Source organism: Ischnura elegans, chromosome 2, assembly GCF_921293095.1.
Source record: "Ischnura elegans chromosome 2, ioIscEleg1.1, whole genome shotgun sequence".
NCBI classification, from domain to species: domain Eukaryota; kingdom Metazoa; phylum Arthropoda; class Insecta; order Odonata; family Coenagrionidae; genus Ischnura; species Ischnura elegans.
Window position 1 is genome coordinate 123,920,908 of NC_060247.1, and position 26,861 is coordinate 123,947,768.

General features: G+C 37.3%; 1 protein-coding gene across 1 annotated transcript in view; it reads right to left on the reverse strand.

Annotated features, from left to right (window-relative positions):
• Positions 1-221: 221 nt before the first annotated feature.
• The window catches only part of LOC124154584 (glycogen [starch] synthase), a 45,593-nt gene continuing 18,953 nt past the window's right edge, over positions 222-26,861 (reverse strand). Inside the window, exons 3-13 of the mRNA XM_046528410.1 lie at positions 15,268-15,452; positions 14,911-15,102; positions 14,356-14,562; positions 13,565-13,827; positions 13,162-13,282; positions 10,369-10,535; positions 9,596-9,788; positions 3,789-3,963; positions 2,419-2,630; positions 1,944-2,141; positions 222-1,168 (exon numbers count right to left, since the gene is read on the reverse strand). Coding sequence (XP_046384366.1) covers positions 1,124-1,168; positions 1,944-2,141; positions 2,419-2,630; positions 3,789-3,963; positions 9,596-9,788; positions 10,369-10,535; positions 13,162-13,282; positions 13,565-13,827; positions 14,356-14,562; positions 14,911-15,102; positions 15,268-15,452 — 1,958 coding nt within the window. The 3' untranslated portion in view covers positions 222-1,123. The remainder of the gene's footprint in view (positions 1,169-1,943; positions 2,142-2,418; positions 2,631-3,788; positions 3,964-9,595; positions 9,789-10,368; positions 10,536-13,161; positions 13,283-13,564; positions 13,828-14,355; positions 14,563-14,910; positions 15,103-15,267; positions 15,453-26,861) is intronic.

Here is a 26,861-nt window from a genome sequence, read left to right on the forward strand (position 1 = left end):
AAAGGCCAGTAACTGAGCAAAATTTGTAAAGAATGACCATAAAATATGAAATTTTTCGATCCTCTCCCACGTAAATGGCATTTGAGCGAGGGTCAGGGGCTCACCCAGAGGTCTCAAATTTTTAGGCCTTATTTTTGATCGGTCCCACAACTTTTTTTCATTGGGCCAAATAGATTTCAAAAACACATTAAATGTAAGGTTTATGAAATTGAATGAGTAGATTTAAAATAATCAAAACTTAATATATTAAAGCATTCCATAAAATCCAAGTCTGCAATAGGTAATAGATCATACATGACACGAGGTTACATTGCACAAAATTTTCTCAAAAGCAGAGTATTTCATCACATCAATTGGTACAGCACCAACTGGGCGAAAATGACTTCTCATTAAATGTCCATGATTCAGCTCTAGAGAATTTTATATATTACATGTCAAGAAAAACTCTTCATTAAGGCAATACACTAGGATTACCAGCATTTTTCCTTCTAGATAGGAACCTGCAATAACATCGACGTAAAATCTCAACCATAGTCTTCCTATGAATATTGCTAATAAAATTGAAACGGTGTCACAAAAACCAGTTTTTCACACACATATTAACACAAGTAAACATCTGTCTGAGTCCACTCAGCGCCCTTCAGGGAAAATTTGAGGCAGTGATTGATTGACACTCTTTTCTTCTAAAAAATATATGTGCAACACATTCATTTGAGAGTGATCTAACATCCAAGTTAGGTTTCCATGACTTAAAGGTGAAAACATTTCGCTCTACGCATTATTATCCAGCAATTACACTAGTTATTAAAGTAACTGATCATTTCAGATTCAACTGTAACATCATGGACAGGGAGCTGTGTATCAATTATTAAACCACTGACTGTCTTGGGAAAATGCTCTGCTGAATAAAAACCATTCACCTTCCAGGAAGAACACATCCCTGCACTCTTTGAATGTTGCTCTTCCATTTTCCTCAATGCTATACAGCTATCCAGTGGCAATTCCAATGTGACCAACATGCACGTCAATGGCACACAAAAATGCATGAGATATATTTCACATGCAGTAAATGAGTAATACTCAATATCTTATAATGGCTGACAAGCTGCCAAATCGTTTAATTCTATCGACTACTGCCGTCTACACTGGACACTCCTAGCTCTTCTAACTGTAATAAAAAAATGAATCACATTAATGCTCTTCCAAGGCATATGGCACCATGCACAACATTAATGATAGAAATTTGCTCTCTGTTGGGGCAACAGGATTTTTGAAAATAAAAAAAATAAACATTCAATGCAGAAAGAAAGGGAGGGAGAATGGAAAGGAAGCACACATGTTGGATAAAATCACACAGAAAATCTAGCATGTAGAAATACTTGAAAATCTTTGAAGAAAAGATTATACTTTTTGATCACTGTTAATATCAACGTAATAATAACCATGAATAACATGTTTTAACAGGTTGCGTACGGATGGCGAGAATTCTCGTCATTTTTTTCCCGAATGTTCCGGACGGATGACGAAGATTCTCGTCATTTAGGTGCGTCATCCTAAACAATTTTAAAGCGTACAATACGTATTCATTAGTACGTTTTCAGTTGTTGTTCATTATTCATAATGATTTGATTCATCATAACGTTTGATTGGGTAGAGTTATATTCTAAACATTAGCTTTTTAACCATGTTTAAACCAAAGGCATTACGCCCTAATAGGCACATATTTCCAAATCGGCGTTCCTAGGACTTTAAATACCCCGGTACGCAAATAAATAATCAAATAAACATCATAATGTATCCATTTCTGAACGAATTATAATATTTCCTGAGAAGTTGAAAATGAAAGTTCTTATCTGGGACCAATGGTTGAAACTTTTTCGCACACACTTCTCTTTCACTTATTAACTTTTATGCCGTCAATGGTGAAGGCATAGTGACCTTACCTCCTTCTCCTCATCAACTTCATCCTCCTCATCACTTCCATGGATAGAAGGTGCAGGAGTGGTGGCTCGAGATGATGTAGGAGATGGAGGTTCCGATATTGGACGGGGATAATTGAAGCGGCCAACTCCAGAGTCATCAGCTGGTGCCATTTCAGGGTATACACTGTGGAGAGCTTTCATGCGTGCTTGTCGGTAATACTGAAAAAATAATACATAATGAGAACAACCTGTATATCAATGCAAATAATGCATATTTAAAGATCTAATAAAATATTTCAATGAATTATTGAGCAGTATTTTAATGTGAAATGTTGATACCAACCATCAATATTATTTAGTTTTAAAATAAAATAATTACAGCATGAAAGAGTGCCAAGGTTATCCTTTCACTTGAAAGTCAACAGAATTGTAATCAATTAACTTTAAACTCAATTTCGGAAGTTCCGAATACACAAGAAAGAGCAAAAATACTCACTATTCCCAAGTTTCGCCAATCAAGTAAATCACTGAGTCTTTCTGTGCGGTTTCGCTGAATAATACGTTGTCTTCGATTCAGGCGGCAAAAGTCATACATGTATTGAGCAAGTTGGCGGACTGAACTTTCCAAGGAAATAAATCTCCGGTCCACTACATAGATGCCATAGCTCATGGGGTCTGCGACATGTTCCGTCATGAAACACCCAAAGCCTAATTTTCAGTAAGACAAAGAAGTTTGAAAAAAATTATTCATCTTTAAGAAAAATATAAAAGGTTTAACACCTTAAATAATTGTTAAACCATGTTAGGATGAGAAAAATCAAAAATTAAAGGAATTACCATTAAATTTTGGGAATTGATTCTACCATAATTCCTACCTACCTATTTCTAAACTAAAAAACTACTTAGTAAAACTTACAAGGTGTGTTCAGAATATAATGGGAATTTAAAAAAAAAAAGTTATATATTCGTCTACATTATATTTATCGCCTTCAAAATAGTCCCCATTCTTTAGATTAGATGTTCAGAACAATTTCTTTAACTTTTTCCAAGTTTTCACCACTTGTTGATGTGTTGGGGCATCTGGGGGATTTGTCATCTTGAATGTCTTCATAACCATCATTTATAGCACTCATTTTTTTCTTCTTTCACACATTGCAGATTCACTATAGGCCTCAGTCAACATTTCACACACTATGTTACAATTTATTTGCTGATTATTCTTTGCAATCATTCTTTGATCCATTTCTTAAACAAAAATCTCAGGGCTCATACAAGCATGTCTAGCCTTAGTAGCTGCCTCAGACAAGAAGAAGGATTACAGCAGAAATTCTTATCATACTTCAGGGGAATGTATACTAGCATGATAAAATAATTGACAATCAGACTCTCCAAGCCAGTAAAATTTAAAAATCCCTGTTTTTTAATGAACACATCCTATGTAACCAATAAATTTATGAAAAACGTTCCTAAACTCTCACAGGAACATTTAAGGAAATTTATAAACATTAATAAATTTCATTACCTCAAACCAAGAACCAGGTTATTTATACCAGTTCTAATAAAACTCTTACATAACTAACTCAAGAAATGAATTAATGTCAACTTCTATGATTGTTATTCTAACTTTTTTGAGCTAGCTATGTTCATAATGGCTAATTTTAGCAAGTAATGGAATAACAACGTAGATGATGTGGCTAAAAGTAGTTAACCTTTCTACAAACTAAATGCATTAACTCTTAACTACAACATACTTAGCTGTATTATCTGATGTAATAAATATCATGATTACTTAAATTAGCATAAAATAACACGATTACATTAATTAATTGCTGAATATATACTTATTTTAATGGCTTAAATGAATACCTGATAGATTAGTTGTGATTGATGGAATGCCCATAACTGTGCACTCAGCAGGGGTGTAGCCCCAGGGTTCATAGTAGCTAGGAAATACACCAAGATGGCAACCTCGAACAAATTCTTCATAGTCCAAGCCAAAGAGTGGATTGGTTGATGAAAGAAACTCTGGATGGAAAACAACCTAAATAAAGGAAAAATGCAAATATTAATCTTTTTCCAGAGAGACACGGACAAATTCTTTCTATTGCCTTCAGATCCTAATTTAGGAAGCCTTTTATCTTATTTCCTAACTTCTTCATGAACATGTGACAAATACAGTACATTGCAGCTAATAGGCAGCTATATACCAGGCATGTAGATAATAATTGGCATGTTTCCATCAAAATTTTTAAAATACGCATGTCAAGGTAAATAAAAAGGTGATATATTTTGTGCATGCCTCATAAATGGTAGTGAAATTCAAATTAATGGCCATGGGAAAAATCTGGAAACGTACCATGGACCTTTGGCATTCCTGAATTACTGTGTGGGCCACTATACACTACTCAGGTTCCTTCATTCCCATGGCAACTTTACAGAGGTTCTCAGGGCTATGTGTTAGGTCCTTGAGGTTCATCTAATTGTAAGATGGCAATCCAATGGAAAGGGACTGAATGTGAATTTCACTGTTGTTTATGTGGCAGGCTTGAAATACTATACCACATACATCATCAAGGGTGGCTTTAGCACTTGAATGGGGTACGGCTTGGGTAGTAGCTTTGTGGAAACCCATTTTCGGTTTCATTGCCATCTACGATGAACTGCAAGAGCCTAATATGCAGCACAGTGAACCTAAGTAAAAATTGCCATTTGAATTAAGAAACCTGGAAAGTGGTCTACCCAGGGACCCAAAAAGCCAAATATAGTAACATAGTTTGAATACCAGTCCAAGGAATTTTTTCCATCTTCTATATTATTTCTACTGTATAGATACCTTTTTCTCAACTTATACGCAACCAAACTCTACAAATGAGGTACCAAAATGCACAGAATTTATCAGAGAACATGCGACAGCATATCTTACTTCCTAAATATTGCTATTATTTCCAAAAATTGGTATTTAACCTTTTCGCGCCGGGCTCCTTCACGGGAAGTTCCTTTTAGCTGTACGAAGGGTTTGAGCATTTCTTTTTCGCCCTGTACGGAGTTTTTTCTCGGCTTGGGACTGTCCAGGTAGTCGCTTCCTCCCCTTAATGACCTTTCCTAGTGGGGTGCCGGACCCTTTCCTCGGCAACTGGGCAAATATAATCTTCGACCCTTTTCCCGAAGGCAGTCCATCACCGCATACTTATGCGGTCAATTTATTGTTACTAGTACGATTTTAATTTTTTTTTAATTGTTACTATTGCATTAAATGTCAGTTCATCAATGTATTCCTTTTTGTTTTGCAATGCCTATAGAACTTTTAAACGGAGTTCTACGGTTATTTTTAGGGTTTTCAGCAAAAGGGCATTATATCATAGACCAACAAATACTTTAAAGGGAATAAAATCTTTCAATGTTCCTAGCATACTTCTAGGTATTTACGATTTATGATATTAACATATTTTAGATCCATGACGCCCAAATCCACACTCTCCTCATTTGCCACTACTCTCCACGAGTTCTCTAAAAACATGAGATTGAAACATTTAGAATTTTTTTAGAAGAATATTTTCCCGAAGAATTCTCATAAAACTACTTGAATCTTACAAATTTGTTGTTTGAAATGGCTAAACTACATTTATAAAGCAATTAAACTTACATGAATATAAATTCATATTACGCACCAAAAAATACAAAACACTTCCACTTCCCTTCCACCTCCTTTCATCTTCCACATACATATTTCACTAGGAGGATACTTGCACCAATATACTCTTGGGTGTGCCAGTTTGAGGGTAATAAGTTTTTCCAAGAAAACGTTAATGCGCTAATGTGTCCCGAAGTAAGCCCGTAAGGTGCACAGGGCAGACCACCTTAATGGATCCTGACCAGAGAACCAAGATACGAAAGTAATTACCTGGGTAGAGCAGTTCTCTTTCCATTCATGGTATGGGCTGCATTGCACAGCAGGGTTCTACAGAAACCATCCCTTGTATAGGTAGTGGAATGCGAACAGAGAGTTAACAGCTATATTTGAATACACGTCAAGAAATTTTTAAAAAGAAAATGAGTTATTCCGAGAAGAGTGAGGTTATTTTCTTCCACAAATTTAAGTAGGAGGCTACTTGCACCAATCTACTCTTAGATGTGCCAGTTGGAGGGTAATAAGTTTTTCCAAGAAAACATTAATGCGCAAATGGGTCCCGAAGTAAGCCTGTGAGGTGTACAGGGCAGACCACCTAAATGTAACCTGACCAGAGAACCAAGGTATGAGAGTAATTACCTGGGTAGAGCAGTGCTCTTTCCTGCAATGGTATGGAATGCTTCTCACAACATGTGTCTACGTAAAACATTCCTTATTTGTACATAAAATTTACGAAATTTTAGGATATGCATTAATTAGTATTTACAGCAAAATTAATTTATAATACGTTTGTATTCAAAGGTTGATGAGAGGTTATTAAAAATAGTCGCTGTAATTTTGGCTCACGACAAAGAACTGAGAGAATCATATTTTATTACATTACGAGGGCTTTTTTCATTGGAGTTAAATCAGATATTTTATCGAATTTCACCGCAAATGTACACTTAAAATGTAGCAAACAGAGTAACCTATATCTTTAGATGTAAATTATTACAATATCGCTCCTATAAATTTGCTCGTAATTTTTAAAAATAACAACTAAACATCTAACCTTAGCGTCTCCAAAATTTGTTCTAGATGATGATAAACTCCGTTAATATGAACGCTAGAGTTCCGTTTAAAACTTGGAACCGATCAGCAAAACATCCAGAATGTAATTCTTGGCATTGATTTTTAAAAAATGCAACATTTACGTTTTTAGTTATTCCACCTTATAAACAAATAAGTGACCATGAGCACCTTCCTAGAGTGGGTCACTAAGTGCCGGAATGGGGCGAGATAATGCCCACGCAGACAATAGGAAAGGGTCGAACCTCTCGCACCGAGGGACCCTAATGGTGGTTGGGACCCACTTGGCATGCTTGACCGCGAAACCGTGAAAACACGGCCTTTGGCCGTTTGCTCCGAAAAATTCAAGCCGTGAAAACCCGGCCTTAATCCTTTAGCATCGGAAAATTCAGGCCATGAAATCACGCCCTGCGTAGGGAAAAGGTTAACCCTTTCGCGCCGAATTCCGCACCTGTGCGGAGAGGATTTTTTTTCCTCGACTACGAATGCCACACCAGTGCGTCCTGAATGTTCTTACCCTAACCAACGAATGCCGCGCCTGTGCGGCACAGGTCAAAAAAACTAACCGTGGCGGACACAATAGACCCACGGATGCGGTCGCCCCTTGTGATCCGCCTTAGCGCGAGCCCAGCCCCTTCTTCGGCCGCTCAGGTCGACCCTTTCCTATCCTCTCCACGCGGTCAACTACTGTTATTTGCAGTGTGTTTTCCTTAAAAATATTTGTTGCTTACTTTTGAAATCCAATGCTAGAAATGAATTCATCTTTTTTTACTGACCACATGGAAATTTCAAACGAAATTCTAACGTTAATATCAACAGAGTTATAGAACAACTAGTAAATATACTAAATCCATCTATATAAACGTTAGAACTTCGTTTAAAATTTCTGCACCCTCAGAAAAAAACACGAAATTCATTTTGAATTAAAAAAAATCGATACGAACAACAAATATTTGCATATATTCTGCGTAAATATTTTAGCTAATTGACCGCAGACTCGTGCTAGGCAGGGGCATTTAATCCCTCTAGGGTCTGGGACAAAGGCCGAGGAAAAGGATCGGCGCCCCACCGAGTTGGGTCCAAAAATGTTTCAGGAGGACCCACTGCCTTTAGTCGATGCGGAAAGGCTTCGTACAGAGGAGTAAAGAAAACTTTCAAGAGACTCGTATTGAGGAAGAATTTCCTTCAACGAAGGTCCGGCGCGAAAGGGTTAAATAATTAAAAAAAAACAAAAAAAAAACAAAAAAAAAACACCGGTAAATATTCCTGACGTTAAAGGCGCACAAACTGATACATTTGTTCATTTGCAACAATATCTCGCATTCTTTAAATAACTTTTATCAAAATGCGGCTGATTCCACATTCAAGTCTCCTGTTAATACGTAAGTATGAGTAATCTTGTGCGTTTAACAGAGAATAGTGTAATTACTTCCAATGTTATGTTTAAAGAGGTTCTCTGACCTCAATTTGTACATGAACATTGCAATTAAATTTGTACATAAGACCCTGCCTTTTTTTCTACATTTTAAAATTAGAAACGCGCCCATCTCTCTGAGGACCTGCATTGAAAAGAGCGGGGGAAGCCCGCTGGGAGTGGGCGCATCACGCTCGTAGGCAATAAATTTCATTAAATAATAATGTCACGCAAGTTAGGAATCCTAAATGAGTGATGACTTCTATTATACCTATACATGAAATTCTGTTAGCCTGTAAACATATATTGAGTGATGTCTTCACTGGTTCAGTACAGTATTCACAACAGGATTTTCTTCACTCGCTCTAATACGTTTATTTGACTTGAGACTGGCTTACAAGTCCATTGTTTACATCTGCCAAGATAAAATTTATTACTTAGAACTCATTATGAATAAGGAACAGAATAATTAAATATGCAATGGAGTTATCTTTTCAGCATCTCCGATCATACTCTCCATATAAACTGTAAAAATGAAAGAGCATTTACTACCACTGGTCATATAAAAGGCACAAATACACATTACACGAGACAAATTATGTACCTATTACCTACACGGTGATTCAACTTGAAAGTTGGTTTTAGATCAAGCTCACCCCTGGCATGTCCTCTGGCAATTGAAGTTCACACACTCTGGGTAGGGGGACAAGGTCTTCACCCTGGCCCACCTCACACCTCAAGGATTTTTGTTTGGGGGAAGACAAAGACTTCAGCTGGGACTTGAACCTGAGACCCTTGGTCAGCAGCCAAGCACTTCACCCACTACACTACCACACTCACAATTATTAACTAATAGAGACAAAATTTCCTGTTGTAGATAGCCAACTTTCAAAATATAGTATGTACTTAAAAGCCATTCTAAAAGTTCACCACACCACTTTTGCTCAGATATTACTCCCGTAAGATGTCGTGAAAATGAACTCTCTTGGGTGCTGTGAATGTGTGAGGGATAGCAAGAGAGACAGAGATTTAATAACCTGAATGTTCCCTACTGTATTTCATGAATATTTCTGAAGGTGCCATACAGGCAACACGTTCTCAGAGAATGAATGCTAGTGACAAGCCGGGGGCAGCCTGCTGTGTGACTGCCAAGCAAACAAACCCCGAGGGAAAACCCCTTCATAAGCACTTACACCCACTACTACACCTACCCTTCCCTTTCATTCTAAGGGGTAGTTGGAGATAAAGATAAGGAGCCAAAAGCCAAGTAGCAATGCAAATGCTAGGAAAACAGCTATGATCGGCCGTCTCCTAAATTTGGCTGGCTCCAAACACACACTCAGACAGCCAAGGGGCATAAATGGGGTGAGTTCAAGTTCTGCATTGCCTAGGAGGCCTCCCTTCCCATGACACAAATTATTAAATAGTATCCGATCCATCAGTTGAAATTTTACTCTTTTCTATAAACGGTTGCATGTATTTATGTTCATTTATTAAATACCAAATCATTGGCTTCGTCAGTATGATTTTAGATTATTTTTATCACAGTTATTCACACATTACCTTTACACGGTCATGCACAGTGTTGAACAGCCGACAACGACGAATGGAATTCAGAACAGGATCATTCCCGTCATTGACTACATTGTGAGTTGTAACAGGAGGAAGCCCATCCCTTTGTAGTCCATATATACAACGTTTGATCTTCACTGTGTCCTCCTTCTTAAGAAGCTCAGCTGGTTCAGGAAGTCTGCCACTGAAGACATTAAAAGAATTATAGCTTAGCATTAATAGAAAGAAAAATTATATATTTTCTTCACAATAATTAATACTATTCAAAATGATGCTTGTTATAATGAAGGAGCAAAATACACATATACCCAAGGGAGTATATATGTAGATAAACTTTTTTTATATAAATTTCAAACAGGCCAACAACTGAATGCATACAGTTTTGACATTATTAACCGCTTCATAAGACCATAATGTCTAAAATTTCCTCAGTTAAATTATAAATATTATAAAAGTCATTGAAAAAAAATCCACTCCTTTGTTCCCCAATCTACCCTTTGTAGATTGAATAAAGAAGATATCTTTCTAACAATAGCCACTGTAATATTTATTTTTGTAGTTAAATTGAATTGTTTTCTTATTTCATTACAATATGTAGTTCAAAAATTATTAAAATCCCTACAGTCGCTCTTGATTTATAAATGATGTAACTAAACTGTTCATCGATTTTTAGGCGGTATGAAGTTTGCCGGGTCAGTTAGTACAATATATTACATATATGTACCAACTTCATTGTGATGAAACCAGACTAATTAAGACATTACCTTAAACATATTTCATACATCCGTTTCCCCATTTTCTGTTGTATATCATTCAAAGTGTCCCTTAGACTCTTGGTCACAGCATGTCCTCGTAGACTTTCCACATTGAAATTATTGGTTTTTGCTGGAAAGATTAGAAAGGCTACCACAGTAACATCTGGCACTGAAGACTGGAAAAGAAGAAACAAAATTATCAATAGTTTATAAAAGGAAAAAGAAACATCTATATACATGTATAATTTTAAATCTTGTCCATCCACCTTGAGCATATGTAGTTCATTTGATTTTTCACCTATCTCACCAACCAGTTTATCAAATTATTCAATGATAAGTGTTTTACTTAGCATCCCTACTAAGCTTAATAAATTAAATTGAAATTGAAGCAGCATGGTGCACACATCTCTCCTTTGAGAAAACAACTAGGATACTGATCAATCTGAGTCCCCTAGTACCCATTAACTTTTATATGTAGATAGCCAGTCCATAAACGGAAAATTTTTTGCTCCATACAAATGGTTCATGTATGTAGTCATTAAGCCAGTGGCAGACTACAGGAATATAGGAGTAGAGGAATAACACACCCTCATTTTCTCTAATAAATCTAATATATAGCAATCAATAACAAGATTTTTTAATGCAAGCTTTCATTTCATTAGTTCTACACACATTGCCTTTTGGGTATGAGTCCATAACTTTTAAATTTCCAAGGGAGATCCTCCCACACCAAAGTTTTGTAGAGAGAAATAGCACATACTCCAGGTGCCTGGAAAAGCAGTGAACTCCCGCCTCAGTATAATAGCCGAAATCAGTCCCTGACTAATTCATAAAATACAGCTCAAAGAAATGACGAAAGGCATGAATATGAAAGGACTTTAATTCTTGCATGAAAATAACTTCTTAAGCACCTGAACATATCAGCGAACCAATCAAAGGTCAACTGTGCCAACATCTGCTTGTATAAATAAATACTGGACAATTCCACGACACAACTTCCAGCCCTGAGGGTGATGGACAACTCGGCTTTCAAAACATCAGCAAAAATGGAGAACTTGACCCGGCGACAAACACAACAGCAATTTATAAACATAATTTTGGCTCTTAGGCTGCTCATGGAGAAGAGAATGGAGAAAAATAAACCGACTTTCATAGCATTTGTCAATTTAGAGAAGGCAGTTGATGATGTGGAATGGAATTCAGTGCTTAGAATTCTGAAAGAAATCCGAATATTCTCCAGTGATAGTAGAACTGTTCATAGTATGTATAAAAACCAAGTAGATGTGATCAAATGTGGACCCAACAGTGCTGAAGCAAGAATAAGAAAAGGGGTGAGACAAGGGTGTGCACTTTCCCCCATAATTTTTCATTTTTACATAGAGAAAGCCATCAATGAAACCAAGGAGAAAACTTCGGGTGTCAATATCCACAGAGAAAAAATAAAAAAAATACTATGCTGCGATTTACTTACAACATAGCAGTCATAGCCGAGACAGAAAAGGATTTGAAGAAGGCTTTGAGAAATATGCAAAGAACAATGGCCAGATATCAGCTGAAAATCAACAAAAATAAGACTAAGATATTAGCATGCAAAAAAAGAGAGGAGGCTAGGACAAACATAAAACTAGGAAAACTTGAAGAGATGAGACGGTTTTGTTGCCTACGAAGCCAAATAACGAACGATGGTTGAAGCAGGAAAGAAATAGTCAGTAGAATAGCGCAGGCGAAGAGGGCTTTCTACAAAAAGAAGAATCTTCTTACAGCTGACAATACAAGCATAGAAGTAAGGAAACAATTCATCAGATGCTACATATGTAGTATGTTTCTCTATGGAAGAGAGGCTTGAACATTGACAGCAGCAGAGAAGTCAAGAGTGGAAGCATTCGAAATGTGGTGTTACCAAAGAATGAAAATGATTAAATAAATTGACCGTGTAAGTAATGAGGAAGTGCTACGAAGAGTGGAAGAAAAGAGAAGCCTCCTAAAAACATTAAGCAGAAGAAGGGACAACTTAGTTGGCCACATTTTGAGGCACGATGGTCTGATGAAGACAATTGTTGAAGGACAAGTGGAAGGGAAGAAGGGCAAGGAACGGCCCAGAATGAGGTACATAGGACAGGTTATGAAGAACTTAAAAGAGAAGAAATATGTCGCTATGAAAAGTCTAGCAGATATGAGAGAGGAATGGAGAGCTGCGTCAAAACAATCTTAGGATTGTTGACTAATGATGATGATGATGATTCTTTGAGAGGAAGATTATATATGTTTGATTGGAAGAATACTGTTGTAACATCCATGAACACCTACATCTCAATATTAACATACATATATCAATGGATTATTTTGAAATGAATACTTAAAATCATTTTATACCTGAAAATTTCTAAATTTATTAATTACTACAGTCATGAAGAACATCAAGAAAAAAATTGAACTGAAATGAGCACTTATATGTAACAAATTTGGATTTAATTCTAAACTAATCGGTATAATTATGTAAATGAATTTCTAAACATGTAATTAATGCTTGATTATGTTTGTAACTGAATAATATTGCCATTTTAACCAAAGTCTGAGTATTTAAATACATCCCTGCATTTTTACTTAGATCGAGTTTTAGATGTGTTATGAGTTTTTTTTTACATGTCCTATTTTGTGCATGTTAAGTATATCTAAATTATTTGGAAAATTAAACAAATTGAAATGATATGAAAACAATTCCAAAGTTATTATAAATAAATAATAACTTCCCCTTTCAATGATATGCATTTATGCATTAAATATAAAAAAAGACAAACTCACCTTGAGGTAGTGATTGAGGCGAGCCAAAGCTTCTATGAACACATCTGCTCCTTTGTTTCCAAATTCATAGCGGCCAGCAATGAAGAAGTAGAGTGTTTTATCAAGGTCAAAATCATAATGCCTGAAAAAGAGATGCGAAGGAATTTAGAATGAATCATCATCCCATTGCATACACAAAATTATTTTCCTCTCCTACTAGCATATAAACTAGGGAATAAACGAGAGATGATTATGAACTAAATCTAAATATCTTGCAAGGCTACTTTGCATTCATGCCAATTGTTGATAACCACTTGTAAAGTTATTTACTCGGAAGCACGTTATGTTCAGCATAAAACAATCATCGCAAATTAACTATCCCTGCCACACATCAACAGCACAGTAATCATTTAAAATGGTTTACCCGTAGAAATGACCCCTCACAAACTCGTGAATTTTCTCCTTTGACAGAGCATGAAGGTTCTGAAACTCATGGATAGCACTGAATTTCTTCACGTTAAGTCCATTGGGGGTGATGATGTCAGGTCTTCTCTTGAGAAGATGCTCTGCTTCAAGCCCAGTGATCTCCGAAACAGTCGTGAAAACATGAGACAGGTGAGTGGCTGACCTCTCCAAACAGTATCTATGGTATATCTGTCTTCGGCCAGCTTCCTCGTCAACATTAAACTACAAACAAAACATTGCAGCTTTAAACCAGATAAGCATGGTGTCACATCAATTAACTTTAGTGTACGATTATATTAATTTGAGGACTGTAACAAAGTATGGCATACCTCAAAAACAGTGCATCATGGGCGGATATTGCAAAAAATTAGCAATTATCTTTTATTTCTTCAAAATCATAACTTTAAAAATCATTTAAAATTATTCATCATATAACCTCAATGGAAAATTGTAGAGGCAATATTTGGTAGCTAAAATGTACAAGCTTAAATGAAAGAATAGTATGCTATCCTGAACCTTATTTTGCATGCCTAAAAACTTGTTCCAAATGTGAATTTTCACAATTAGAGGGAAGTAAATATAAAGCAAGGGCTATGCTTAGAGATATACTTTAATGCTGAAGAATTTAAAATGGGAAAGTATTTTTTTCAAAGTGCACTGAACTATGCATATTATTATTCTCCGTATTATTGATATTCACAGAATTCCTTCACATGTGATGTCTGTTCTTCAAGGCATTTACAGTCTCACCTTAGCAAGATTATTGTAGAAGTCAGTGCTGCCAGCACACAGATACCTCCCTAGGAGTGTGGCATGCGTGGTGAATACTGTAGCCACATCCACTTTGCGAGTGCGGAGAGCAATGAGACCAACGCCAGCCTGCCATTCGTGAAAGTGAGTAACAACACGAGGGGGGTCATCATCTCCATTTCGCATTTCATCACAAACCCTGCGAAACTGAAAAGACACTTCATGAAACCTTAACTGTCAAAAACAAGCAGGGAAATAATCATAATCATAATCATAATCATAATAATATTGCAATGAATGCCCAACTTTGGATTAATTCAACTGTAGTATGCACCTATGCCACAAAATTGGAACATAACTCAATTGCTTCTCAAGACCAGATTAGAAAATTTAGAAGATATAGAGATGAAATAAAGGCCATGCAGCTATAATAATCAGAAGGATAAATTGGCAGGAAGGGAGAAACGTCAAAATAATGAAATCGCACCAATCAACACATGCAGAGTTCAAAAGAGGTAACTGAAACATTCCATTTTAATTAACTTCTACCCATACCTCTGCGATAAATTCTGCTACAAGATAACCAAGAATTATTGCATCATTTGTTTCCATATCTTCATTTGGAATACCTATCCCACAACAATCCCACAATTCACTTTTGTAATTGTCGAGCCTCCAAGAAGATGATCCAATATCAAAAAGTATTATTTGTGGATTACCGTCGACTAGCCATGTTCCTGTATGGATCTGAACAAAAAAATAAGTTGTACACTTCCAAGCAAAAGGATTTATCTAGGATAATATTAAACAATAAAATATACCAAAGGAAATATCTTCAGAGATCTAATTATCTATAATTATCTATAATCTTGACAAATACTTGTGAATAATGAGGCAACAACAGACACATACCTTGGTTCCTCTATCCCTCATTCTTTTGACAGCTATTTGAAGAGGTGAAGATGTATTGAATTCTGTTTCCTCAACCTCTGTTCTTGCGCAATGCTCCTTATAAGGTCCAATAAGACAGTACTGCTCACCCATTTCCTCTGTTGAAACATAGGCCTTGGAACGGATTACAGTGTAGATCCCTCCAACTGAAAATATAATTTAAAATGGTAAAAAAATAACCATTATTCATGAAAATAATTCATTTGAAAACAAGGCAAATTTGGAATTGAGTTTTAAAATCATACAAAAATCTTGCCTACCAGATGAAAGTCCTCATATTTTTCCATTTAACAGGTGAAATGAGCAATAAAATCATTCACTAAGTTTAAAATTATTCGATGAGCAATAAATAATCCATTTGTATTACCTGGGACTGTTGATGAAATTAAGTTATCTAAAGACTGGGGGAAATGGGAAACAATTTTAACAAAAATTTGAATTTGCATACTTAGTTTTAATTTTAATAATTCCAACCATTAATAATTTTTCCACTCAACACCACTACATCAATTAACTGAGCATTTTATCGCTCTGATTACATTATTGCAGGTATTTGTAACCAGATGTAGTATCAAATGGCCGAGGGAATTTGAAAATAATGGAAAACATATTGGGCTGCACAATGAAATGGCCAAAGTTAAACATTCACAGATGAAAGAAATACATATGATAGGAATATGGATACCTAATTGAGTTTAGGTAATATTTTTCACTTTACTCATAGCTGTAACGTTAAAGAAAATTTTTAAATCAAAGGCTGTTTCATGAACAGATAAGGTCGCTTAAGAATAATAAACAGAGTAGATAAGTAAGCTCATAAGCCAGTCTGGTGTATGGATTTTTGGGTTGTGGTAATCAAGAAAATAATTTCACAGATGTTTTGGAAAATAAATGCACTTATAGGGCCGAGTCAATAGAACATTTGGGCGAGGTGAGTCGTTGAAATCGGACCCCTATCCACTGCTCCAGTTAGGGACCACAATCGCTAACAACATTCGTCACGTTAATGTACGTTGGGTAGCATACATTGAAGGATAAAAAAACGGCTACGGGCGTACAGACAGCGTTGCCCACTGTTAACCAATTGGCTTAAAGAGACGGCGATTCGCCGGCCTGCGGGACTTTGTCGTAAAGTACATACCCAACCGGACATGGCAATGATTTAATTCGGAAAAAATGTTATATCTGGACACAAAATATACACATCATCTCATTTGAATTGTAATCCAATTAAGGCCACGAGTATCGAAATGCCAGAAACTTGGCAAGTGTTTTAATCAAGCGCATGACAAGCCAAGAGTGGGGACTCGAACTTAATCTGAGCAAATGCGCGGCGGTACATTTTTTGCACAGTTCGTCCAACTATAACCACGTTTATGCTGAGGATGGTATTATAATAAAGGCAACAAATGAAGTGAAGTACCTCGGAGTTACGATACCCTCGAACCTCTCGTGGAGAACACATAAGGAAAATTTGCGGCAGAGCCCTAAAGAAATTAGGATTCGTCAAGCGTATTGTGGGAAGATTTTCGGGTTAGAAAGTAAAAAAAAGGTGTTATTTCGCACTCGTCCCACCGCACCTTGAGTATACAGCGAGAATATGGGATTTGGTGAAGAAAGACTTAATCAGTGAACTGAATAAAATACGAAGGAAGGCTGCGCGGTTCGTCAGTAACGGCTACCGGCGTACAGACAGCGTTGCCCAGTGTTAAGCGAATTAGGCTCGGAGCCGCTGGATACTCGGAGGCAGCTCGCTAGGCTTAGATTGTTTGAACAATTTAGAATTGATATCTTTAAGAGCGACACGGAGAACATAATATTAGAGCCCCACCATATTTTCAGGTCCGACAGAAGCGATAAATTAAGAGAGATATTTTGCAGAACGGATAGATACGCGAAATCGTTTTTCCCGCGCACCATAAAGGACTTGAATAAATGCTGATTGCGATTTAGCATTTCCTTTTTATATGTAAACGGCTGGTGTCCTTACACCTCCTGCCACACACATTTAAGGCGGCTTGCGGGGTAGTATGTAGACGTAGATGACGGAATATCATTACATCCTTATTCATGCAGGAAGAGAATCCCTCTCGTTTTCGATTAAATTTCTCTAAGTCCACGGAAAATTTTCCCTGTGAACAAGGTGAAGAATATTAAAACACGATGGAGCTCCTGAAAACGTTTCTACCTCACGCTGTGCCGGCATTAAGGCCCTCTTATACACCCTGACATCCCCTCTCCTAATCTCTTCCCTATTTGCGAGTCGACTCATTTTTACTACTGGTCTGCACGCTCTACTGACAGCACTCTCTGTGTCCTGGTTAAAATTCTAATTCTCCAGTTACACTTCAATGGCCTTGCTCGTGAGACAACCCCTTGAGCAGCAGAAATGTTTGCCCTTGCAGTGACCAATAACAGGACAGGTGAAGACTAATTGGCTCTCATTTTTCTCAACGAAACAGCGTTAAGCACATCTACCATAAGCCTTTATTAAATTTTGTTAATATTTCAAAATCCTGTACAGGTCAAATTTAGGGATTAAGAGTTGATACCCCTCCCTCAAATAAATGTACCTGATATACTACACAGAATTTCATTCCAGATCAGTGGGGGATAAAGGAGGGGTGCGGCCGCCTGATCTAATAATTTATGGAAAAATTTGAAAGATGTTTATCTTTAAGGTAGCTCTACAGTGAATTTTTTTTATTTGCCACCTAAAAAAACAACTTTAAAAAATAATTGATCAATATTTAAATGCCACTTGTCAACGTATATCAAACCTCAGACGCATTATCGCCGAGAGGAATTGCACACCACCAAGGCTTCGACGCAAGTGATGAACCACCCCAAAGCAACAACCATAAATAACCTGCCTCTATTCCAGATGGCCATTCGATTACATTGATGTCGTCCAAAATCTAATCAGGCGAAACCCCAAAAATAATAGATTCTCTTATCGACCTCTTTTACATGGTTAAAATATGGAGGGAATTTCCCACTAACACATCATAATCTATTTAATCCTATCGGAATTGACATTCGATTCACCCTTGAATGTATACAACCCAACGCACACCATTGCATGCGTCGTACAGGTATGGAACCACTAGGATGGACACTCTAAAAAGGCTATGTACAGTCACTTTCAAAAGTCAGTCCACATACCCGGCGCAGCTGTCTCCGTCGACTTTCGCGTATTGGTCCACTGGGGATCGATTTGACTTGATCGGGTTGTGCAAATGGTACAACTTGACTACTTTAACCCTCGCCAAGATCCCCAAGCACGATTTCAGTAGTGAGAAGACCCCGTGAACCCTCCCTGCCCTTAAACAGCCGAACAATTCGACCATCGAAGAAAGCGGAGAAGAATTTAAGGGTTTTTCTAAGGCGAAAAACATCATTTGCTTGCCCTTCTGAAATGAAAAAGGGAGAATACTTGATTATTATTAAAGGGTATCCTAATAATGTTGGAATGCATGGAAGATTTTACGAATCACCCCGCCTGCGCCCCTCCCAACTTGAACTTACCACTTCAATTATTCATGTTAACACCCATTCGCTTTATTACCTTTCATTCTATTCATATCCTTAATTTCATCCTTCCCCTCCCCCTTTCCTCAAATCTCTCCGCTATTGATAGCACTTCTTCATTTCTTTTCCCTTCCGTCCATCTCACTTTTTTCGTTCTTTTTCATATTCACATTTCGGATGCCTTCATTCTTTCCCTGTCCCTCTTTCGTCGTCGTTTAAGTTTCCGAACCCTAAAGCGATACATCCCAAGCAGTATAACCGATAGCTAATAATATTGTGTATTAATTTTGCAGAAATAGCCATCAGGTACCGAACACGGTATATTTTTATCTGATGAAAATTATGCATGCGTAGTTTTGTGCTAGTAGGAATATGATCAGTATATGTACACCAGAAAGACTGACTCTAGGTATTCATTACGTCAGTGTAAGTTCTATTATTGCTGTGAAACCGCATATATAATAATTTGGACGACACTGACATGCATTATATCACCAGACGCCAATTACGACTGATTCGAGCAGAAAAAAGAAAGGAAAAAGGGGGAAGACTTAGTTTGACCTCTCAATGAAAGGGGCAAGATAAAATATACACTGAATGTGCCTTGAAATGGTATAGGCAAACCATTCATTCAATCAATGCTTCCGATGGTTTTTCAACTATCGTAAACATATTTATGATAACTATTTAGACATTCTAACTTTCGATGAACATGAAGATGTGGGTTAGTTACTTACTCATTCCTGCACTGGTTACCAATATATTAAGCGATATTTAAATACTTGCTTAGGGAAATTTTAGTAACGACTGGAATAAATACCGAAGTTAACATAATAATATAGCGCATATAAGTATTTTTAATTTCTCATGTGATGAGGCATGTAGAAAGCAGACGGATGTTATATATGCCAAGAAAATGCTCAGGAATAATTAATGCGCTTATCAGAGGGTCTAAAATACCAAAAAATAGAGCAATATGCATTGATGGTGTTTGGTAATAATGTTTTAAAGGCATAATCTAGAAGGTAACTTTGTAGGCAACTTGACTACGTGGTGAAATTAGGCAATAAAATGTGAACGTTACATTTTTGGGGGTGTAATATTAAGTTACACAACCGGGAGTCGGGGAAGTCGCGAAGAATTTAGGAATGGAGAAGAATGCCTCGGTGAGACTTTCGCGGATGGTAGATAGTTAGTCAATTTGGCCCTTCCCGAAGGCTCGGAGTTCTTCTGGCTTATACCCGAAGCTCGAGCTCAGCGGAAAACGTACGGTAGTTGTTCGCGCTGGCCGTCGGGACCTACTCATGAAAGTGACTGGTCCTGAAAGTGATGAAAAATTGGATAACACTAATACGGGCTAATACTAACACTAATTCAATTGACGGGCTCTGAAGCCATTTTCACGAAATCAAATTTAAACATTCATTTTTTCCTACATTGAGCTCTAATAGTCTACAAAAATCCTCTAATCATCGCATTAGATCTTCAGATTTATATTAAAAATATATTAACTAAAAGTATGTGATGCATAGGTAACAGAAGTCTTCACTCACATAGGGCTCCTGACTTGTCCCACATTCGTATTTACTCACATTTATTGTCAATGGGAAAAAAACCTCCGTACCGGGACTCAAAATACGGACAATTGGCTTTCCTGGCCACCGCGTACATGTAATGCCGTCTAAGCCCCAAAATCCCATAATTTAAGCAAAGAAATCACGACAGCGTCGCAGTTTGCGAATTTCTCCGCAAAGCCCAAGGTCCGTGGATCGCTTCCCGGTCCAAGGTAATTTTTTTCCAATTAGGGAATGTTAATTTTACCCCCGCGGCACGCAGTTCACGCGTCATATCCGAAATAATTCACATTTTACACGGAGTTAACTAATAAAAAAAATAGAGAAGTAAAACACTGCTAGCAGAGTTGGGCATAGTGAGAAACTTTAAAGGGTGAAAAAAGGCGAGGCTATAAGATTCAAATATTTAAATGAACCGCGGAAATTATAAAAATATTTCATAAATTACAAGATTCAATGCGCCAATTTTTTACGCATGGGCAGCATGAAAACTTACCAGCAGACTGGTCTTGCAGTTGAGAGACTTTCCAGGCGTAATTGAGTACCTACTAATGTTTCTCAGGCTTCGCTCGGGTTAGAAACTCAATCGTCGCCAACGTTTCGAAGAGCGCGTTGCTCATCGTCTTTAGGCCAGTCTGATGCAGGGAACGAACAACCGGGCTTACATACGTTTACCCTACATCATCGTACATGTTTCTCGAACTCTGCCACAAGAATACTTTAGGAAGCGACGAAATGTATTGTTTTCTAGCAATGATTGCCTAAAATTCCGTCACATGCTTAATCTAGTAAATAAATATCTTAGATGAAGTTGAATTAGCACATAAAATGAGGCATTCGACAAGTTATAAAAGTTAAACGTTCTTGAACTCTGCCATAAGAATAATGTTGGAAGCGCGTTTTCCCTACGCTTCGCGTAGACCTTCAAAATAAAAGTGGTGAAGCAAGTGATCAAGCCTGTACATTTCGGAGGCTACAGATCAGGTAATGGAGAATGCCCAACACAGGAAATTTGCAAGCACGATGAGCTCCGCTGATAATAGAATAAAAAGAGAAGCTGTGTCTTGTGTCAAACTAATTTCAGAATTGCAGATCAAGTACGAGTATGATGGGTTGAAGCGTTTACCTTTACTACACAAATCAAATAAACACAATTTATAAGTATTGAGGAAGAAAAATTGGGAGCGGCGATTCGTACGACCGAACGCCAGCAATTCCATTACATGACTCCCTAATTGTTTATTTTCGCGTCGTCAACGAGTATTGTTGTTTACCATTATTCGACTCCCACTGCTTTCTCCCGTCGTCATGGAGAATAGCTACAGGCCCTATTTAATACTAACGTTCTAGTTCCTTGCACGCTTGAATGCAATTTCTCGTGTGCGCTATTGAACACTTCAATTATCGGCAATAAGGTGGGTCGATATCTCACTATCAAATTGGACAACAGAAGTGAGGCCCACAAGACTCTCACCGATATTTGAGTAAGAGTTCGGGTAAGTAGAAACATTGTATTGTCATTTGTAAATAACGGCCTTAAAGAACTTAACCCGATATTCTTAGAACTGATTTATGAAAAATAATGATTGAAATAACCCTAACTACACTCAATAAGTGGGGTTGCTTTACGAAACGTATCGTCAATTTAAGGATATGATTAGAAATGGATTTGATTTTGTTTCTGATAAAATATGATATCATATACGAGTAAGTACACAAGTTGATTTTTAGCTCACAAAAATTTGAGAGCGACAGGACGATAACGTCACGCACACTATTATTTTATGAGAATCATAATGATGATTCGAACATCTAATAAGATACATCTAATAAGATACATCCAAGCATTAAAAAGTAATTTTATCACCAAAAATCGCTAGAAAAAATCCAACAACTATTTTAGAACTATTTTCACGTTACATGTATGTGTAAACAAAGGTGATGCTCGTCAATGTGATTCGGCACTCGCCGCTCGGAATTCTCACCGTTGAGCATCATCACTTGCCCTGACCCTCTTGGCGCCGGAACCGGAATACACGATAGATTTCCCCACGCCCCCGTGACGAAACATGGCCCAGCACGCGCTACGGCCAGGAGACACGGGCGGCGGCCCAAAATACTTGTCACGAGTCTCCGCGTCACGGGCAGTGCGAAAACACCGCGTGCGGTGCTCCGCTGAGGGATGGATTGAGAGATGATGGAACCTTCCATCATCTGGGGCAGCGATTCTCAAACATTTTGCGTCTTTTTTGCAGCCCTCTCAAGCACACCAATAGCATTAATCTTGCAAGGGCCTCCACAATGATGCGGATCGGTTCAAGTATGACTTCAGCCAATCAGAACAAACCCGACTGAAAAACGACCGCGAATATCACCACGGCGATATATAATGACAGGCCCATTCTGAATCAAACGCAACCTCAAACCACACGTCTAAAAAATATTTGCTGCAAGCCCTGAAGAAGTTTTTCGGATGGACAAGTAAAAAAGAGGTACTTTTTAGCACTCGTCCGGCTACAACTTGAATATACAGAAAACATATGCGATCCGGCGCAGAAAGACTAAAATCCGTGGATTTAATAAAGTATAATAAAAGAGAAAGCTGCGCGATTCGTCAAAAACTGCGACCGGAGGACAGAAAGCGTTACACAGATGCTAATTAAATTGAGGCTGGGAGCCGCTAGAAACTCGGAGGCTGCACGCTAGGCTTAGGTTGCTTGAGCAATTGAGAATAGTTATCTTTCTGAGAGACAAGGAGAACATCATATTAGAATCCTACTATATTTCTAGTTCCGACAGAAATGATAAATTAAGAGAGGTATTTTGCCTATCGGATAGGTATGGGAATTCGTTTTATTTCGTTTTATCCCGTCTGCCGTCCTACAACACAGTCAAGGAAGGGATGACGCCTCAAAACCCACTTCTGAGATTTGCATTCAAATTCATTAAAGGCAGGAGACAAATATCATGATTGACAACGAAAATCGTAAACATCACCCCCAAAGCAGTGGTCCAGAACCTCAAAAAGGAGGCTATGTCGAGAAAAAAATACACCATCAAATGTTTTAACCGCAGATGTATGGTAAAGGTACGAAGTAGTTAACATAATGACTCGTCATGCAGCACAATGTTTAGGCGAAGGGGTCCGCATTTTCAGAAATATACACTTCAAACTTTGATATAAATACTAAAAGGTTTTTCAGATGAAGAATATTTCATTTAATAAACAATTCAGACAAACATTTTATTTAGATAAAAGATTTGTTTTAATAAATACTCTCATACATCAGCTCTAAAACCTATATGAATAAAAATAACATCATGCACGCAATTTGTGAATAAAAAATTATATTCCTCCTACCTCCTTTGCGATTTTTAAAATGATAATCTGATACATTTCCTGAAAAAAATTCCTTGATAAAAATATGAGGGATACAAAACTTTTCAGAAATACTTCATGAGGTGGAAGTGTAAGCAATGAACGATCATATACCCTTACGCTTAAACAATGCTAATAGCCATTACGGAGGCTTCCGCGGTGAGTTGATTGGTGATAGTTTTTCGGGTTTACACCGCGTTGATTCATGTCCGCAAAAACATGAATCAACGCGGTGTAAACCCGGAAAACTATCACCAATGCTAATAGCCGTACAAACTGGTACAAACAATTTGGTCGCAACTCCTTAGTTACTTAGCTTTGGCAACACAAACATTTAAGATGAATATTGCGCAACTGAATTAAGTAACATGCATTGATGGAAAGCGTAAGGAAATTGTGCCAGAGGTGAATGAGGTATGTATCGTTATTTTTATGGTGTACTTGGAACTAAGGAATGCATGTTTTTATGATGGGGGATGAGCGGATAAATCTGGAAAAATAGTAAAGATGGTATAATCATCAGGCTTAAATCACATGACCATTTTTCCAGTCCTTTCGAACTACAGCTCCAGCGATCGTACCTATTATAGCGGATAAATGACCGTCTAACGAGATAATTGTTCGCAATGCTCTCACTCTGCACGTCCTATTTTCCGTCGCTGAAACCGTTTTTCAACCAATCATAACGCTCCTTGCTTACAGCAATTGAAACACCTCGTTCGGCTTATAATAAAATTACAGTAGTAAATACGTAAAGCAATGGACGAAGTGATTGTGGAAATGATAATGTGATTCAGGAAATGACAGCGGTAACTTTTTTGGTCCCTGAAAAGCAATTTCTGAGGAACGAAAAAACTGATAGCGTGATTCAGGCTTTAAGGTGTCTCTCAAATGCAAGTTTTTATTTCACCATGTAAAAAAAACCACGTTAAAAGATAGAGAATTACCAAAATATTTCACAGGAAATCTTTTTGATTTAAACGTCACCAACATCTAAAATTATACTTGATCTAACAACTGATAATTCGGAAATATTGCATGGCATCTATCACTAAGTACTAAAATCACGCGAGAGGTCTACAAGAGAATATTTAAAATGATTTACCATCGATAAGATAAACTTCAACGGCATAAACGAAAAACAGCTATTATCATAAGTATTCACTCCCTTTTTGACGTATCATTCACCAAATAATCGGGAACAATTGGTGGTGTATACATTCAGTAAAATTACATCTTATCATCTTATAATCAAATTATACGTGCGTTACATGTCAACGCAGTTAACTTAAGCATCCTCGTGTACACGCATCGAGCACTCGTAGTGGTCATTCGTATCGCTTTGACCCCTAGTGAGTCTCGACCCTAGTAGTGACTGTTACGACAAAGGATTCAAGAGCGGATGGCTGCGAGTCAAGGTCGCTGACAAGAAAGGTCACCAAAACACGGCCTTATCGCTATAAAGCTCGCGAAATCCCAGGAGGAATTTCTTTTCGGTCCAAAGACATCCATTCAGAGAAATAGTAAGCTCTAGGAAATTTTCGCGCACGATAAATTGTTTGAAACCCCAAATTAACACAAAACGATAATCAATAATGCAGAGAGTAAAGGAATTTACTTCATATACGATAATACGAAAAAAAGAAACGGGGTGAGCGTCTGAAATTAATGGTACACCTTCAATTACATCCCCTGAAATCGCTGTCTGCGTTTGATCGGTGAATATGATTATACTTTTGTCAACGTTTTACTACAACAACAGTATAAAAATTAAAATAAAAAATTACAAACACAATCAGCATAGCAATACTTAAAAAACGGCAATCGTGCGTCACAATAGAGTATAAATGCATTTAAGGATGCCATTAAAAAAACAAAAACTCCATAAAATTCATGTTACACTTTAAAATGATTAACCTCACTGTATATGGATTAATATGTTCCGCCCATCTTACAGGAATGTTCCGCTGTTCGTAAAGCTTTGCAGCAGAATTAGTGCTTACTCGTAAGAAAAAAGGAATCCTAGGTGTTAGTATGTACTATTTTACATCAGAACTTTGATACAGTCGAAACAAGTTTTCGTTAACTTTGCACTTTCCAAAGCTAGGAGTTATATCACACAAATTTTAAACTTACAAATTTTTCCGAAACATATAATTGTTCTCTCTCACGTTCGTCCATTGTAAATTTGTCTTCGTCTGATAATGTTTGATAAGATATTGAGTTTTGGCCGGCATCGTAGACGGCTTCCTTGCGGTATCGCAAACGGCACTAATATGATAAATGGCATTATAACCTTTAAGGTACCTTTCTTGTGAGGCGATATAGCTTAATTTCATTGCAAAAACTGAACGATGAGACGAGATGGAGAGAAGGCTAAAATTTGGCTGCTTCTAGTTGGAACAGCCTCACAGATGACCAATGATATAGGCCTCACCGAAGTACCGACACGGCCGGCACGGTACCGACAGTAAGTAACCGGCAGATCAAGCAAATGATGCTCTAGAAAGAAGACGGAAGATGCTCTAGTAATGGGTCGCTCTCGATTGATTCGTTGGAAGTGTATAAACGCCAAGGATGAAGTTCGCCATTATCAATCACTTCCAGTTTCATGGAATCGATCATTACAACTCCCGTTTAAGTTTTGACGGTAAACTCCTGGGTTTGCTAGTTAATCAAATTTAATTCGGACAGAAAATGCTGAATATTCATGTGAAAATAAATTGAGTGATATTCACACAATATAATATGTAACTAGCTAAATTTAGCAGTTTTTATGATTCTTTACTCGATTGAACTAGTATCTGAAATGGTTCCGTTTGTAGGAGGGTATTTTTAAAAGCAGACACCATAAAACTTTTACGGATCTACATAATGATATTTGCATTTAGTTGCCTTTTTTGCCCATTTGACTGCATGATCAACGAATTTGGATACGTAGAGCTACCTGATCGTATTCTCATACTATGTTCATTTACCGTGTAAACAGGCTCTATACAGTTGATCATTCAATTAACAAGGTATCAATTTAGTCAGTAATATATCTAATAAAATACTTTGCTCGGTTTAAG